General features: G+C 39.5%; 1 protein-coding gene across 1 annotated transcript; it reads left to right on the plus strand.

The window, feature by feature from the left end:
- Positions 1-6,577: 6,577 nt before the first annotated feature.
- LOC113093328 (uncharacterized) lies at positions 6,578-11,601 on the plus strand. Its single transcript, XM_026259145.1, has 3 exons — positions 6,578-7,487; positions 10,246-10,882; positions 11,499-11,601. Exons 1-3 carry the CDS (start codon positions 7,034-7,036, stop codon positions 11,599-11,601), a joined length of 1,194 nt encoding a protein of 397 aa, XP_026114930.1. The 5' UTR covers positions 6,578-7,033.
- The last annotated feature ends 6,634 nt before the right edge of the window (positions 11,602-18,235 follow it).

Below are 18,235 nucleotides of genomic sequence, written 5' to 3' on the forward strand. Positions count from 1 at the left end.
GTGATCCATCTTTGAGCTGAAGTAACATCTGGGCAGAGATATCTCATCTAGTCCGTTCAACTCTTTCTCCCATTCACACCACAAGGTAAAAATGCTTGTGGGTTTTACTCGGGACTTGGAGCCATAATGACCGTCTCTCCTCTTGGTTGATGAGTCTGGAGCATAAGTACCTGTTCTAGAAGTATCATCCTGAACTTGGAGCTCGCACTCCAACCAATACGCAAAGTCAAGAGGAGTAGGAACTGTTATTCTTGATGGGTGAACATACCTCTTGCAACTGGTCCTAAGCTTTTGTGGAAGTTTGTCTTGTAGCCTGGACACATGCGAACCACATTCAAATTCAGCTGCCCCTTCTGACCCCTGCTGCTCTAGCATACTGTTATGGTGTAAGGGTGTGTGGGTGTTATGAGCAAAAGTCCTTTGTTGGTTGTTTCCATTCTGCCCTCTTGTGTTCTCTGTGCATGTTTGTTTCAGATGGGCGGTTCCTGGAGATAATTAATTGGAGGCTGCGATTGGTTCTCCTCTTCACCTGATCCAGATATAAGGACTGCCCCAAACACTCAATAGGGGCCATGATTGTGCCATCGCGTGTGACTCCATAGTTTGCTGTTTGCCTTGTTATTGTTGTTTGTTTGAATTTGAGTGTCTTACCAGAGAGATAGTGTGTTGGTGAATAAGATTGTGATTGTGTTCTGTGATAATTATATTGTATTGTTTTTTCTTTGTTTAAATTCTGTGATATTCCCAGTTAACTTGACCTAAGCCTGATTGACTACGATTTTGGATTCTGATTGTAAATTGTTTGCTGTTAACTTGTGTGTGTGTGTGTGTGTGTATATATATATATATATATATATATATATATATATATATATATATATATATCTATATATATATATATATATATATATATATATATCTCTTGTTAACATTTTGTTGATCTTAGTTTTTGTTAAGTTGAGGGACGTAGGGGGTTAGACGCCATTTTATTTTGATATCACTTTTCACATTGTTTTGGGTTTAGGGAGTCAGGTAAGTTGAATCTGTATTTTATTTCTTTTGGTTTCTTTAATTTTGGTTTAGGAAGTGTAGAGGGTTAACAGAGGATTTTTTGTTTGTTATTTTGGCCTTGTCTGCCCCTGACGCTAAGTCCCAACTTGTAAATAAATTATTGTTTATTCAACCTCTCTCTGGTTCAGACTCTCTTCCTTTTCCTGTTACGGCTGACCCCTAGCGGTCGTAACAGAAATTGGGGGCTCGTCTTAAAAAGGAGTTTTTCCTCACAAACCAATTGGAGTTTTGCGGTCGCGTGTTTGTGATAAAACAAATTCATGAAATTTGCTTTGTTTTTTGTTTGGCTAGTGGTTTTCACTTTAAGGGGGAGGGAATTCGGTATGTCCTCTAAATTTGAATTGGAAAAGTTTGCAATTCAGCCTACTGCTGAACAATTGGATATTTGTCGCAAAGATGATCTGTTTTCAGTTGCTGATTTATATCAAATTAAAGTTCCTCGTGGTGCAGTGAAGCGTGAGATCTATAAGCATTTGGTGGAAAATGGAGTTTTGCCAGAGGTGAGTGAAGCGGGTGTTGCAGATCAGTTGCCAATTTCCGTGGGTAAGGGGGCGGAGAATCCCAAACCCGAGGAGATGGCCAGCATGGATCCCGTTGATCTCCCTTTTCCGAGCGATCCTCGGTTGGCAATCAAACTAAAAGAGTTGGAGTTGGAGTTGAGCAGGCAACAATATCAAAGTCAGCTGCTGCAGGTTCGCACAGTTGAGCTTGAAACTAAGCGAGCAATCAAGCTCAAAGAATTGGAGCTTGAGCTCAAAACCAGATCACCTGTTCTCCCCTCAGCTGCTGATGCGCCTAGTGTGAGCGTGTCTGTGTCGTCACCCATCAGTGCTTCCACTCCAGGTCCCATTCCTGCACCTCGACGCAACCCACAAGTAAGTCAACCTGAATTTGATGTTAGCCGCCAAATTGCACTAGTACCACTGTTTCGAGAAAGTGACGTTGACACGTATTTCACTGTGTTTGAGCGAATCGCTGCCACATTAAAATGGCCACGTAATGTTTGGCCACTGTTGTTGCAGTGTAAACTCATTGGTAAAGCCCAAGAAGTCTGCTCAGCGTTAACACTTGAGCAGAGCTTGGATTATGACGTAATGAAGAATTCCGTTTTGCGTGCTTATGAGCTAGTTCCTGAAGCATACCGGCAAAAGTTCCGCAGTCTTGTGAAAATCCCTAGCCAAACGTTTGTTGAATTTGCGAGAGACAAAGCTAATTTATTTGATAAATGGTGCGCTGCGAACAAGGTAGACACGTTTGAACAGCTTAAAGAGTTATTGCTGTTGGAGGAGTTTAAGAGTTGTTTACCAGAGAAAATTGTGGTCTACTTAAATGAGCAAAAAGTCTCATCTCTTTCTGAGGCTGCCGTTTTTTCTGACGAATTTGTACTTACGCATAAAATAGTGTTTTCACCCACAAAGCGTAATTTCCCTGATCGAGTTCGTACTTCTAAGGATGCCGCAGTGGCACCAAAGAACATTTCGAGTGCAGACAGTAATGAGAACCGTGAGTGCTTTTATTGTCATGAAGTTGGGCACCTCATCGCTAATTGTCCCACCTTGAAACGCAAGGTCAGTAGAAAAGTAAACCCTTCGAAAAATGTTGCGTTGATCGAAAGAAAGGTTTTCGCATCTGAACAAAATGTGTCTTTGAATTCAGTGGTTGAGTCTACTTTTGAACCCTTCATCTGTGATGGTGTAGTATCATTGGGTGAAACGGAGTCTGAGTTTAAAGCATATTCGTATCCTCCGTGACACTGGTGCTGCCCAATCGTTTATCCTACAAAATGTGTTGCCATTCTCTGAACAGTCAAGCTGTGGTTCTAATGTGCTGGTACAGGGTATTGATCTCACAGTAGTTAAAGTTCCTTTACACCAAGTGTTTCTACGCTCTGGGATCATTTCAGGGAAGGTTAAACTGGCAGTCCAAGCACAGTTACCTGTTAAAGGGGTGTCACTCATTCTTGGTAATGATCTGGCAGGTGATAAAGTTTTTTGTCTGCCTGAGGTAATAGATACTCCTATTGTGCATGAGGGTGATGTTCTGCAGGAAGAGTTTCCTGATGTGTTTGGCGCATGCATTGTGACCCGAACTCAAGCTCGCAAATTTAGGGATACTGTGGATCTGTCTGATTCATTTATGTGTGCTGACAATGCTGTCAATGCAAAGGAGGTTAGTACTGATCAGGTAGAGGTGTGTGCACTCCCAGGTTTTGATTTACCCATTGGTAAACCCATGTTAATTGAGGCACAACGTGCTGATAAAACTTTGACTCATTGTGTTGAAGCCGCTGTTGAGCTGACTGATTTGTCAGAGCATCCTGTTGCATACTACTTTGAGGATGATGTGTTGATGCGTAAGTGGTCTCCACGCCATGCCAACTATGATTGGAGTACTGTTTTCCAAGTTGTTGTCCCGAAACCTTACAGAGAGCAGGTACTGAGTGTTGCACATGATCATGAGCTTTCTGGCCATTTTGGCATTCGTAAAACTTATGATCATTTAATGAAGCATTTCTTTTGGCCTTCCATGAAGTCAGATGTAGTCAAATTTTGTAAATCCTGTCATGCGTGCCAAATAGCGGGCAAACCAAATCAGGTGGTTCCTCCAGCTCCATTGAAACCTATACCTGTATTAGGTGAACCGTTTGAGCGTATTCTGATTGATTGTGTAGGACCGTTGCCCAAAACCAAGTCTGGAAATTCTTATCTAGTAACGTTAATGTGTGTGTCAACTAGGTTTCCTGAGGCAATACCGCTACGTTCCCTCATAGCTAATGCAATTATCAAGGCAATTGTAAAGTTCTGCACTACTTTTGGAATGCCAAAATACATTCAGTCTGACCAAGGTACCAATTTTATGTCCAAAGTGTTTGCAAAGGTAATGAAACAGTTAAATATCAAGCATCAGGTGTCCAGTGCATACCACCCTCAGTCACAAGGTGCTATTGAATGTTTTCATCAAACCTTAAAGTCGATACTCCGAACCTTTTTCGTGGAACATGAAAAAGAATGGGATGAACACATCCCGCTCTTGTTATTTGCAGTACGTAATACCACTCAAGCATCACTTGGATTTAGTCCCTCTGAGTTAATTTTTGGACACACTGTTCGTGGTCCATTGAAAATTTTGCAAGAGCAAATTCTTTCATCTAGGCATTCGTCTTCAACTACCAATGTATTGGATTATGTCAGTGCGTTCCGCGAGCACTTGCATACAGTGTGGAAGTTGGCAAAACAATCGCTCAGTTCTGTGCAAAGCCAAATGAAATCTCACTATGACCAAAAGGCTGTATCGCGATCATTTCAGACTGGCGATAAAGTTCTTATCTTACTTCCAGTCCAAGGTTCAGCACTCCAAGCTAAGTTCACTGGTCCTTACAGCATCAAGGAGAAGCTAGGAGACACTGACTATGTAGTTGATACCCCTGATCGAAGAAGGAAGTCACGAGTCTGCCACATTAATATGCTTAAAGCATATTCGTCACGTTCTGATTCTGAAGTTAGTAAGCCCGTTGCTACTGTTTTACCAGTTACGGTGTCATTGTCGGATTATTCACCTGAAAGTGATGATTTGAAAATGAATAGTGCATCATTCTTGTCAGCTCGTTTGCCAAATTCTGAGGCTTTGTTGAATCTGTCAGAAAAATTGTCCCATTTGCCTGTGTCTGCCCAAGCAGATATTTCCAGTCTTCTTAATAAATACCCGACTTTGTTTAATGACTTCCCTTCAACTACCCACGTAATTGAACATGATATAGATGTTGGTTCACATGCCCCAGTTAAACAGAATGCCTACCGTGTAAACCCAGTTAAAAGAGAACTAATGAAGCAGGAAACCCAGTACTTGCTAGAACACAATTTAGCAGATCCTAGTGCCAGTCCCTGGTGTTCGCCATGTCTACTTGTCCCTAAGCCAGATGGGACCTCCAGGTTTTGTACTGACTACCGTAAAGTTAACGCTTTAACTAAAGCTGACTCTTTTCCGCTTCCTCGTATGGAAGATTGTGTTGATCGGGTAGGTAACGCTAAATTCATGACTAAACTAGATCTGCTAAAAGGATATTGGCAGGTGCCACTCACAAAGCAAGCATGTGAGATTTCTGCTTTTGGTACACCTGACGTATTTTTGCAGTACCGTGTTATGGCTTTTGGCCTTCGAAATGCTGGAGCTACCTTTCAGCGACTAATGTCCATAGTGTTGTCTGATGTGTCAAATTGTAAGGGTTATTTGGATGATGTGGTGTGCTATGCTGATACTTGGAAAGACCATCTCAAAACTTTGGATGATGTCTTCAAACGCTTGAGAAATGCTAACCTTACCTTGAATTTATCAAAGTGTGAATTCGGTTGTGCTACTGTCACATACTTGGGAAAGGAGGTTGGGAATGGTCAAGTGCGTCCTCTTAATTCCAAAATACAAGCCATCCTTGATTTCCCAGTTCCTAAAACTAGGAAAGAGCTCCGTCGATTTCTTGGAATGACTGGCTACTACAGATGTTTTTGTAAGAATTTTTCAGATGTTGCCAGTCCTCTCACTGGACTATTACGTAAAGCAGTCTCATTTAAGTGGTCTTGTGAATGTCAGTCCGCCTTTGAAGTCTTGAAAACTTTGCTTTGTAGTGCCCCTGTGCTCGCTGCCCCCTGTTTTGAAAAACCATTCTTGATGGAAGTGGACGCTAGTGGTACCGGTGCTGGAGCCGTCCTTCTTCAAACCGATGCAGCTGGTTTGAATCACCCAATAAGTTTCTTTTCGAAAAAGTTCCACAAACATCAGATTAACTATAGTACCATAGAAAAAGAAGCCCTTGGCTTAATTCTCGCTCTTCAACACTTTGAGGTCTATGTTGGCTCCAGTTCAAAACATGTTACGGTTTATACTGACCATAACCCTCTTGTATTTATTCAACGGATGTCAAATGCTAATCATCGTCTTATGCGCTGGTCGCTAATCTGCCAAAGTTACAATTTGGTGATCTGTCATAAAAAGGGCATTGAAAATGTGATTGCTGATTCACTGTCTTGTGTTAATCTGTAAAACAGGATGTTTTATTTTGTGGGTGGGGGTGTTATGAGCAAAAGTCCTTTGTTGGTTGTTTCCATTCTGCCCTCTTGTGTTCTCTGTGCATGTTTGTTTCAGATGGGCGGTTCCTGGAGATAATTAATTGGAGGCTGCGATTGGTTCTCCTCTTCACCTGATCCAGATATAAGGACTGCCCCAAACACTCAATAGGGGCCATGATTGTGCCATCGCGTGTGACTCCATAGTTTGCTGTTTGCCTTGTTATTGTTGTTTGTTTGAATTTGAGTGTCTTACCAGAGAGATAGTGTGTTGGTGAATAAGATTGTGATTGTGTTCTGTGATAATTATATTATCTTGTTAACATTTTGTTGATCTTAGTTTTTGTTAAGTTGAGGGACGTAGGGGGTTAGACGCCATTTTATTTTGATATCACTTTTCACATTGTTTTGCGTTTAGGGAGTCCGGTAAGTTGAATCTGTATTTTATTTCTTTTGGTTTCTTTAATTTTGGTTTACGAAGTGTAGAGGGTTAACAAAGAGGATTTTTTGTTTGTTATTTTGGCCTTGTCTGCCCCTGACGCTAAGTCCCAACTTGTAAATAAATTATTGTTTATTCAACCTCTCTCTGGTTCAGACTCTCTTCCTTTTCCTGTTACGGCTGACCCCTAGCGGTCGTAACAGTGTTTTTTTTGTTTTTTTTTTCTCTTGTGATTTCTTCTAGGTGATGGCGTAATGAACAACACCCGTAATAGATCAGGACGTACGAATAAAAGTGCCTCTGAGACGTGGGTGGAGGCACGTGGGAAGTGACATCATCCCATGCTGCCACTTGATCGCACGTTGTTTATGGATCTGTCGTCAGTAATTAAATTGATGTGTTAATTTTAAATGTAAACCCCCAAAATTTAGAGGGGGTAAAGGTCATAGAAGCAGTCCGACAACAAATGAGCAGAGAAGGTAAAAGAATGGATAGCTTATCAGTACGTCTAAAATTGGAGGGAAAAGAAGTACCAGATCGGATTAAATTGGGTTATATCAGTTACCCGATAAGGCAGTATATAGCCCCTCCTTTGAGGTGTTATAATTGTCAACGTTATGGACATACTGCGTTAGTGTGTAAGTCTAAAATGAGGTGTGCGCGTTGTGGAGGCGAGCATGAATTTGGGAAGTGTGGAGAGGGAGTTGGATTGAAGTGTTGCAACTGTGGAGGTAATCACAATGCGGCATATGGAGGTTGTGAGGTGAGGAAAAAGGCAGTGGAAGTTCAACAGGAAAAGACAAAGAATAAAGGGACATATGCTGAAGCTGTGAAAGCGGTAAATAATAGATATAGACAAAGTGGAACTGAGAGACTGGGGTATGGGAAAATAAATGAAGATACAGGAAGAATGGATGAAGGTAGATTACCAGAAGATGCAATGATAGTTACTAAGAGAAATGTTGTGCTCTTTATGGTGGAAGTAATTAACTGTACAGCACAAACAGAAAGGAGAACAGAAAAGCTACAAATAATAGTAAAAGCGGCAGAGAGATTTCTAGATATAAAGGGATTGAAATGTGAAGACATAATGAAAAACCTTACAGAATCTCAGTCAAATCAGGAATTAGGGGTAGGCTAGTATGTTAGCTCTATTACAATGGAATGCTAGAAGCCTGTATGCTAATGGACAATAATTTAAAGGGTATATAAACCAAATGAAAGATAAACCATATGTGATATGTATTCAAGAATCATGGTTGAATCCTAGATTAAAATTTGTCTTGAAAGGATACATAAGTGTGAGAAGAGATCGGGTAGAAGGAAAAGGAGGAGGATGTGTCAGTTTTGTAAAAGAGGGAATACCATATAGAGTTTTGGAGAAAGGGGAAACGATGGAATATATAGTAGTAGAAATATGGGTTGGAAATAAGAATTATGTTATAATAAACTTTTATAATCCGTGTAAAAAAATAACACAAGAAAGTATGGGAGCAATAAAAGGATTAAGAGGAAAAAGAGTAATATGGTGCGGGGATTTTAATGCCCATAATACTTTATGGGGAGGTTTATTGACCGATACAAATGGTATGGTCATTGAAGAGGTAATGGAAAAGGAGAATTTAGTTTGTATAAATGATGGAACAAAAACTCGTATGGATGTAAATTTAGGGAGGGAATCAGCAATTGATCTAACTATTGTTTCTAATGAATTAGGGGGAATAATAAATTGGGAGGTATTAAATTGTACAGTGGGTAGTGATCATTTTCCAATATTAAGTACAATTGTAAATAATGAAATAAGGAAGATAAAGAAAGTAAATACAGGAAAGTGGAAATATGAGAAGGCAGATTGGGAAAAATTTGAAAGAATATGTGAGGAAGGATTGAAAATGATCAAGATGAAAGAATGAATAATAATTGAAAGAATATATACAGAAATAATATCAGTGATACAGAATGCTGCAAGAGAATGTATTCCGAAAAACAAAGGAAAAAGGGAGGGGAAAATAGTCCCATGGTGGAATGAGGAGTGTGCAATAACAGTTAAGAGGAAAAGGAAAGCATTTAAAATTCTAAGGAAAACTCACAATTGGGAAAACATGATAATATATAAAAAGGCACAAGCAGAAACTAGAAGAACAATTAGGGAAGTGAAGAAAGAATATTGGAGAGCATACTGTGACGAAATTGGGAAAAATACTCCAATAGGGGAAGTATGGAGTATGATTAAAAAGATGAGTGGCATTAGAAGAGAATATGAGTATCCTGTGTTAAGTAGTGGAGAAGAAATAGCAATAAGTGATGAGGAGAGAGCAGAAATGTTTAGAAAAGAATTTTCAAAAATAAATAGTTCGAATAATTTGATGAAGGAATGTAAGGAAATGAGGGAGAAGTTATTAAAAGAACATCCATTTATTTTAGGGAAAAAAAGAGTAACAAATAATATTCTAGATGTGCCTTTTTCATATTCAGAATTGAAGAGGGCATTAAAAAATACAAAAGCGTCAACTCCAGGACAGGATGGAATTAGTTATGTAATGTTAAAAAAGTTAAGTGAAGAATCTCTTAAAGTCATTCTAGAGTTTTACAACAGGGTATGGGAAGAAGGGACGTTACCTAAGAATTGGAAAGAAGCTGTAATAATTCCTATTAGAAAACCAGGTAAAGATCCAAGTATTCCACTAAACTACAGACCAATAGCGTTGACAGCACATTTAGGTAAAGTAATGGAAAAAATGATTACAGAACGTTTAATGTATCATATGGAGAAGAATAATTTTTTTTCCCCATATCAAAATGGTTTTAGACAGGGAAAAAGTACAATGGACTCAATTATTAATTTGGATTCAGATATAAGGAAAGCTTTGATAAATAAAGAAACTCTAGTAGCAGTTTTCTTTGACGTAGAAAAAGCATATGATATGCTATGGAAGGAAGGTTTATTGATCAAATTAGATCAAATTGGAATAGACGGAAAATTATATAATTGGATTAAAGAGTTTTTAATGGAAAGAAATATTAAAGTAAAGATTGGGGAATATATATCAAGGAAAGGAATAATTGAGAATGGAACTCCGCAGGGTAGTGTCATAAGCCCTTTGTTGTTTATTATTATGATAAATAATGTATTTGCAACAATAGATAAGAATATAAATAAATCACTGTTCGCGGATGATGGAGTGCTGTGGTTTAGAGGTAGGAATGTAGAATACATTGTTAATAAAATGCAAGCAGTGTTAAAAAGTGTTGAGAAATGGTCTTATAAATGGGGTTTTAAATTTTCAGTGGAGAAAACTAAATATATATTTTTTACAAATAAAAGGTCAAGCATTGATTTAAAGATGAAGTTATATAATAAACAAATAGAACAAGTTAAAGATATAAGATTTTTAGGTATGTGGTTTGATGCCAAAGCTACATGGAGTGTACATATAAACAAGATGGAGGAAAAGTGTAAGAAGATATTAAACGTAATGAGGTGTATTTCAGGACAAGAATGGGGGGCTGACAGATTGGCATTAAAAACAATTTATTCAACAATGATAAGAGCAATATTAGATTATGGTTGTATTGCATACGGAACAGCAGCTAAGTCACAGTTAGGAAAGTTAGAGCGAATTCAATCTCAAGCGTTGAGAATATGTTGTGGAGCTTACCCTTCCTCTCCTGTTTCAGCATTACAGGTGGAGATGGGGGAGATGCCAATTCACTTAAGAAGGAAGCAATTGACACTGGCATACTGGGTTAATCTAAAAGGGCAGAAGGATAGTCATCCAACAAAAGGTATACTTGAAACATGTTGGGAACATGGGAAAGGGAAAGTTAACAATTTTGGTTGGATCATTAAGGATTTAGTTCAGGATATGAAATTAAATGAGTACAGTGTTATTCCAGCATTAATATTACCAACAATACCATTATGGATATTACCTCAACCCAAGGTAGATTTATTATTATTGGAATCAAGGCAAGATAAAAATGGGAGGCAGTTGGAGGCAGAGATGACAAAAGAGTATATTGGGAGTAAGTATGAACAATATGCACATGTTTTCACAGATGCATCTAAGGATCCACAAAAGGAACGGGTGGGGGTAGCGTACATCATACCCAGATTGAAAGTGGCGAGAGGGGAAAGAATATCAGATCATGTATCTGTGTTTACAGGAGAGTTACTAGCAATTATGGTAGCAATTAATAAAATAAATGAAATGGGTTTAAGTAAAACGTTAATATGCTCAGATTCAAGTTCGTGGCTGGAAGCTCAGAAATCAGATACTAGACAAGATATTGTTTTGGAAATCCTACAGATATTGTTCATGATGCAACAGGAAAATAAGATAGTTCAGTTTTTATGGGTTCCGGCACATACTGGAGTAGCAGGAAATTAAGCAGCAGACAAGTTAGCAAAACAGGCTATGGCAAAAGAAACTATAGATATGGAAATTAAATATAGCAAATTAGAAATCAAATCAATAATTAAAAGGGAGATAAATAATAATTGGCAAATGTACTGGGACAATGAGGAAAAGGGTAGACATTTACATTCAATACAACCAGTGGTAGGTAGAGGAAGGAAGACAAGTGGAAAAAGGAAGAAAGACTGTATTATTTCTAGATTAAGATTGGGACACACAGGACTTAATTCAACAATGCAAATAATAGGGAAACATCATACAGGTTTGTGTGATTGGTGTGGAATACGAGAAACAGTGGAGCATGTTCTAATTAGGTGTAATAAATATCCAGAGGTAAGAAGTAAGCTAAGAGGAGAACTGCAGATGAAAGGTATCAGCAATTAACATTAAGGATAATTTTAAATTCAGTAGAAGGGGGTAGGTTAATAATAAAGTTTTTAAGAAGAACCAATTTGATCCATAGAATATAGAAGGGTTATAAATGTATACATTTTTTTTTTTTTTTTGTTACAGCATCCCTCTCTGGAATGAGATGGACTTTGCCGTAGATGGAGGAGCTGAACACGCAGCAACATTGAAAGCACAATTCCTGATTGTTCTGGTAGTGGTGATCTAGTCTAGTGTATTTTGTCTCTGATCTATTACCCACAGTAGATGGCGGTAATGCTCTTTTTAAGAATGCGAACCGCCAAATAAGCACAAAGAAGAAGAAGAAGAAGAAGAAGACATGTAAACCCCTAGAATTATGTAATAAAAAATATTCTTCATTATACGTTTTTGGTTTGGTCTTTGTCATTCTTGTTGCAGTTTTGAGCTGACCGTAACAAAATGGGAGCTCGTCTGGTTCTGTTTTTTTAAGAGGAAAATATTATTATATTATTTCTCCCATTTTTTTTTTTCCTCTCATAGTTATGTTTTTCCCGTTTTTTTTTTCATTCACATAGACAAGTTAAATCAGCTGTGCGTTTGTTTGGATTTGTGTTGTAAAGCACGTTAGTAATTGGAAACACCTGTTTTGCGTTATCAGCAGTTAAGCTGTTTGCACGCGAAGCAGCCGACAGATCTTTGTGTAGTTTGATGCTTTTGTGAAGTTTTTCGTCTTTTCTTCCACTTTTAATGGAAAAGGATATGGCGATGGGTGAGTTAACACTTTAACATTTATTTGGAAACTGATTCATGTGGTTGAAGTGTTTTGCTCAAGAGTTTTTGTGTAGTCTGGTATCAGCAGTTGATAATTGTAAGTTCCACGAGGACTTTGTGAAAAGCGCAAGGTTAAGTGTTCGTTTACTTCTCACATTTGTGACTTTTCCTGGTTAGGCTGAAGCAACGCTTGCGTTGACCCTTTATTATTTTAGTTTGTTATTTTTGTGCCGACGCTGGGCTGAGGGCACTGCCGCAGATGTTGTCTCTCTTTGGTTTGTCCGAGAGAGGTCGGCGCTGACGGTATTAGAGTGCTTAAAGTCACTTAGCTCTTGGCTGAAGTACGAAGTCTAGGGTTGAGGTAGTATTGTTAGGTAGGTGGGAAACGTCACTAAATGTGAGAAGTTTGAGTTTGTAAATATTGTGAGTTTTTTTTGTCTCACAATGAGTGTAGAATTGATGGATTTTTTTTGAATATCCTTCTGAGGAGGGCTTTAGTAAGCTTTCTAAAAAACAGCTATTAGAGGTCGCAGACAAATTTAAAATTCCCCTTACCATTAAAGATAAAAGTCTAAAGGAAGGACTGGGGCTGGTCATTAAGGCTGCTCTGGTAAAATTAGGCATTTTTACATGTGAATTAGGAAGCCCTTTACCTCTTATAGGTGATCAGGAACAGACTAAAAAGAAATTTCCTGAAGGGACCGTTACATCACTTACATTTGAACAACAGAAACAGTTGCTGCTCTTGGAGATGGAAAAGAATAAAATGAGTCAGGAAGTTGAATTGCGTAGGTTCGATGTGGAGGCTCCGAGGTTTGCTCTGATTAGAGAGGGTAGATTGGGAAACTACGATTCAACTCCAAAAGCTTTTGATGTGGCTCGTGCTCTTAAATTGATGCCAAAATTCGATGATAATGATTTGGATACTTTTTTTAATTTATTTGAGCGGTTGGCAAATCTTATGGGGTGGGAAGATTCTGAGCAGACGCTTCTGTTACAATGTGTGTTTTATGGTAAAGCTCAAAGAGCGTATTCCACTCTTACTGTTAGGGACAGTCAGATTTATAGTAAAGTGAAAGAAACCGTGCTAAAAGCCTATGAGTTGGTTCCAGAGGCCTATAGGAAACGATTTCGAGCTTTAAGAAAAGGGGCACAACAAACATTTACTGAGTTTGCAAGGGAGCTAAGGATTCAATTTGATCGTTGGCGCTCAGTCTCACAGGTAGAGGATTTTGATTCTCTTTGTGAGCTGTTGTTGTTGGAACAGTTTAGAAATACTTTGCCAGAAAATTTGTCTGTTTATTTAACAGAGCGAAACGTTCAGAGTGCAGAGGCTGCTGCTGTTTTAGCCGATGAATATGTGTTGACCCATAAAGATGTAAAAAGAGCTAATTGGCGTCGTCCAAATAGCTCTGTGGACAATGTTTCAGTGGAGGTTCCATCTTTGCCTGCTAATGTAAAAGCTGAGAAAAAGTTAAGAGCTTTTGGTGACAAGAGTGATCAGTGTGCTTATTGCTTAAATAAGGGACATTGGAAAAAAGATTGTCCAGCCCTTAAGGCAAAAATGAACCGTTCTAAATCTGATCTAAAACCTGCTCTTGCTGCTTCCTCGGTTACTAAAGTAGTTGAGGGGGTTGATGTAAATACTGCTCAAGGTAATTTGGTGTTGTGTAGTGATGAAAAGTTGAGTTATGCTCCTTTTATTACTGATGGTTCTGTGTCTCTGGTTGGGAGTGATGAGAAAATTCCAGTTAAAATCCTTAGGGATACTGGTGCTTCAGAGACATTTATTTTGGAGTCCGTATTACCATTTTCAGAGAGTTCCAGTACTGGGAGTGAGGTATTGATAAAAGGAATTGATTTACAAGTTTTGTCTGTACCTTTGCACACTATGGTACTTGAATCTGAATTGATTACTGGTCAAGTTGTAGTAGGTGTGCGACCCTCTTTACCAGTGGAGGGCATAGCTGTAATCTTGGGAAATAATTTGGCTGGAGGTTGTGTAATGGGGGATGTACCACCCCCACCTATTGTAACGGATTCTCCTTCTTTACTTGAACAGGTGGATGTTGATAAACAGTTTCCTGATGTGTTCGTAACGTGTGCTGTTACTCGGGCAATGAGTAAACATGTTGACGAAAATCAGGATAAGGAACCTAGACAGATTAGGGATAGAAGGAAAGTGTTTCCTAATCTTTCTCTTCTTTTCCCTACAGTCTCTCGTCAGGAGTTGGTGGTGGCACAAAGGGAGGACCCCAGTCTGAAAGAAATGTTTTCTGAAGTGCTAGCTCCGGAAGAGGTAGAGAGTGCAATGAGTGGTTGTTTTGTTGAGGATGGCCTCCTGTTAAGAAAATGGCTATCTGGTAGGGAAGTACCCATAGGTGAGCCTTATGAACAGGTTGTTGTGCCAATGTCTCTTCGAGATACTGTGTTGCGTTGGGCACATGGAGATGTTGTGGGGCATCTTGGGGTTAATAAAACGTACAATCATTTGTTGCGTTATTTTTATTGGCCACAGTTAAAGAAAGATGTAAGGAGGTTTATTAAAACCTGTTCAACCTGTCAGCTTACGGGGAAGCCAAATCAGTGCCTTAAACCGGCACCGTTATATCCCATACCTGTAATTGATACACCGTTTCAACATCTGATTATAGACTGTGTGGGTCCATTACCTCCATCTAAGTCAGGAAGTGCATATCTTCTTACTGTAATGTGCCAGAACACTAGATATCCAGCTGCCTATCCGCTTCGTTCAATCACTACCCGTGCTATTGTTAAAGCTATGACACAGTTTATTTCTGTGTTTGGGATTCCAAGAGTTATTCAAAGTGACCAGGGATCCAATTTTACTTTCGCATATGTTTAAGTGTTGCAGCAACTTGGTGTGAAGCAAAATCAGTCTAGTGCTTACCATCCACAAAGTCAAGGGGCTTTGGAACGCTTCCACCAAACTTTGAAGTCGTTGCCGCGGGCTTATTGTGTGGAGTTAAAGGGTGATTGGGAGGAGGGGTTGCCCTGGTTAATGTTGGCAGCTCGTGAGGTGGTTCAGGATAGTCTGGGTTTTAGTCCCAACCAGTTAGTGTTTGGTCATAAAGTGCGTGGACCATTGGCTTTACTTCATGATGGTTTAAAGGAAGTATCTGACCCACCTCAGGGTTTGCTACAATATGTAGAGGGTTTCAGGCGTCGGTTATTTTTGGTTGGTCAAATGGCTAAAGAAAATTAGCTGAATAAGCAAAAGAAGATGAAGCGGTTGTTTGATAGGAACACAGAGTCTCGTGTGTTTTGTCCAGCTGACCAGGTGTTAGCTCTGTTGCCTCTTCCTACCTCTCCATTTTGTGCAAAGTTTTTGGGTTCCTATACAGTTGTACGTCAAGTTTCAGAGCAGAATTATTTGATTTCAACTCCTGAGCGGAAGCGACATTCACAGCTGTGCCATGTAAATTTGTTAAAACCTTTTTACTCTCGTTTCAGTGAGTCCGAGAAGGCTCCAGCTGCTGTGGCCATAGCATCTTCTGTGACTGAAATGGCTTAGGATGTTAAGGTACCCCGAGGATGGTATTTTACAGCCTCGGCTTAACAATTCTGAAACGTTAAAGAAACTGGATGAGTTTGTTAAACACTTGCCTTTTAAGCAGAGAGATGAATTGTCTTTAATTTCAGATTTTCCTATGTTGTTTTCAGATTCTCCTTCGCGTACTAATGTGATAGAACATGATATAGATGTTGGTGACGCCAAGCCAATACGCCAGCATTTTTATCGTGTTTCTTTGGAAAAACAACGCCATCTTGAGTCTGAAATAAAATACATGATTGAGAATAACATCGCTAAACCTTCCTTTTCAAGTTGGGCATCACCTTGTTTATTGGTGGGAAAGCCAGATGGTATGTACCGATTCTGTACTGACTATCGGAAGCTTAACAATATTACAAAACCAGATTCGTTCCCTTTGCCCAGGATGGAAGATTGTGTAGATGCGGTTGGCTCTGCTCTGCATGTTAGTAAATTTGATTTACTCAAAGGATATTGGCAAGTGCCTTTAACCACTTGTGCACAGGAGATTGCTTCATTTATTACTCCTCCTGGACTATATTCTTATTCAGTAATGAGTTTTGGCCTTAGAAATGGACTAGCTACTTTCCAACGCTTAATGAACCGTGTAACTTCTGGTTTGGATGGATGTGCTGTTTACTTAGATGATGTGGTTGTGTATAGTGATTCATGGGAACAACACATTGTACGTATTCGAGCACTTTTTGAGCGATTAGCTGAAGCTAAGCTCACCGTCAACTTGGCCAAGTGTGAGTTGGCCAAGGCGACTGTGACTTATTTGGGGAAAGTAGTTGGGCAGGGAAATGTACGTCCTGTGCGAGCTAAGGTACTGGCAATAGATAATTTTCCGCCACCAAATACAAAACGAGAGCTTATGCGGTTTTTGGGAATGGTGGGCTATTACAGGAGTTTTTGTTCAAATTTTTCTTCAGTGGTAGCCCCCCTGACCGATTTATTGAAGAAGAGTGTGAAATTTGAGTGGTCCTTGCAATGTAAACAAGCATTTGACAATGTCAAACTATTGCTTAGTACGGCACCTGTTTTGGCTGCGCCTCGGATTGGATACGCGTTCCAGATTCTGGTTGATGCCAATCAAGTTGGGGCCGGAGCTGTCTTCTTACAAACTGATGAACATGGAATAGAAAGACCAGTTTGTTATTTCTCCAGGAAGTTTAAGGCTCACCAGTTGCATTATTCTACTATTGAAAAGGAGGCATTGGCATTGATCTGGGCTTTGCAGTTTTTTGAAGTTTATTTGACAAGTGGCACTTTTCCGATTGTGGTGTTTTCAGACCACAATCCACTTACCTTTTTACATTCTTTGCAGAGCCCAAATCAGCGCCTTATATGCTGGTCTCTTTTTCTGCAGCCTTATCCATTAGAGATTCGACACATAAGGGGTGTCGAGAATGTGTTGGCCGATGCCTTGTCTCGGGCTCCATGTGAGAATCGGGATACCTGATTTAAAAACTTGTATGACTGTGACTGATTTGTTTTCGTAGGTGCAGAGAGTTGCCATGGTTCCAGTTACAAGTGAGGCCATTTTGAGAACATCTGGTACATTGTAACCCTTATTTTTTCTGATTAATATAGGTCCTTTACAAGGATCCTCTACCTTCAATACCACGACTTAGGTGCCCTTGAGCAAGGCATCGAACCCCCAACTGCTCCCCGGGCGCCGCAGCATAAATGGCTGCCCACTGCTCCGGGTGTGTGCTCACAGTGTGTGTGTTCACTGCTCTGTGTGTGTGCATTTCGGATGGGTTAAATGCAGAGCACAAATTCTGAGTATGGGTCACCATACTTGGCTGAATGTCACTTCACTTTTTCACTTTTTTACTTAAAGGGGGAGGTGTTATGGTGTATGGGTGTGTGGGTTTTGTTTTTTTTTTTGTTTTTTCTCTTGTGATTTCTTCTAGGTGATGGCGTAATGAACAACACCTGTTATAGATCGGGACGTACGAATAAAAGTGCCTCTGAGACGTGGGTCGAGGCACGTGGGAAGTGACATCATCTCATGCTGTCAGTTGATCGCACGTTGTTTATGGATCTGTCGTCAGTAATTAAATTGATGTGTTAATTTTAAATGTAAACCCCTAGAATTATGTAATAAAAAATCTTCTTCATTATATGTTTTTGGTTTGGTCTTCGTCATTCTTGTTGCAGTTTTGAGCTGACCGTAACACATACTCATACATGAACTTACAAGGACGACAAATACACACACAATAACCCGATATAAACCACAACCTAATGGCAATTCAGTGTGGATTTATAAGTATTAAAAGTCTGAAAATGGCAGACTTTCCTAGCCTGGTAATACCAGACTCTGCTACTTCCTTTTTCTTCGTAGACAGAGTCTGGAATGGCATAATAGAGAAGTGTTTTCTCTCTCGCTAGGGGGCACTTGTCTGAAGTTTAAAATCATTGGTTACCCATAAACCAATCAGATACGTTTAGTTATGACGTATGTTATGCGCCTGTGCAGCGGCATCGAAGCACAGACATCATGTATCGAACTGAAATCTATGATTGAACTTCCACTGTAAACCTGTTG

Source organism: Carassius auratus, unplaced genomic scaffold (genome assembly GCF_003368295.1).
Source record: "Carassius auratus strain Wakin unplaced genomic scaffold, ASM336829v1 scaf_tig00214963, whole genome shotgun sequence".
In the NCBI taxonomy this organism is placed as follows: Eukaryota; Metazoa; Chordata; class Actinopteri; order Cypriniformes; family Cyprinidae; genus Carassius; species Carassius auratus.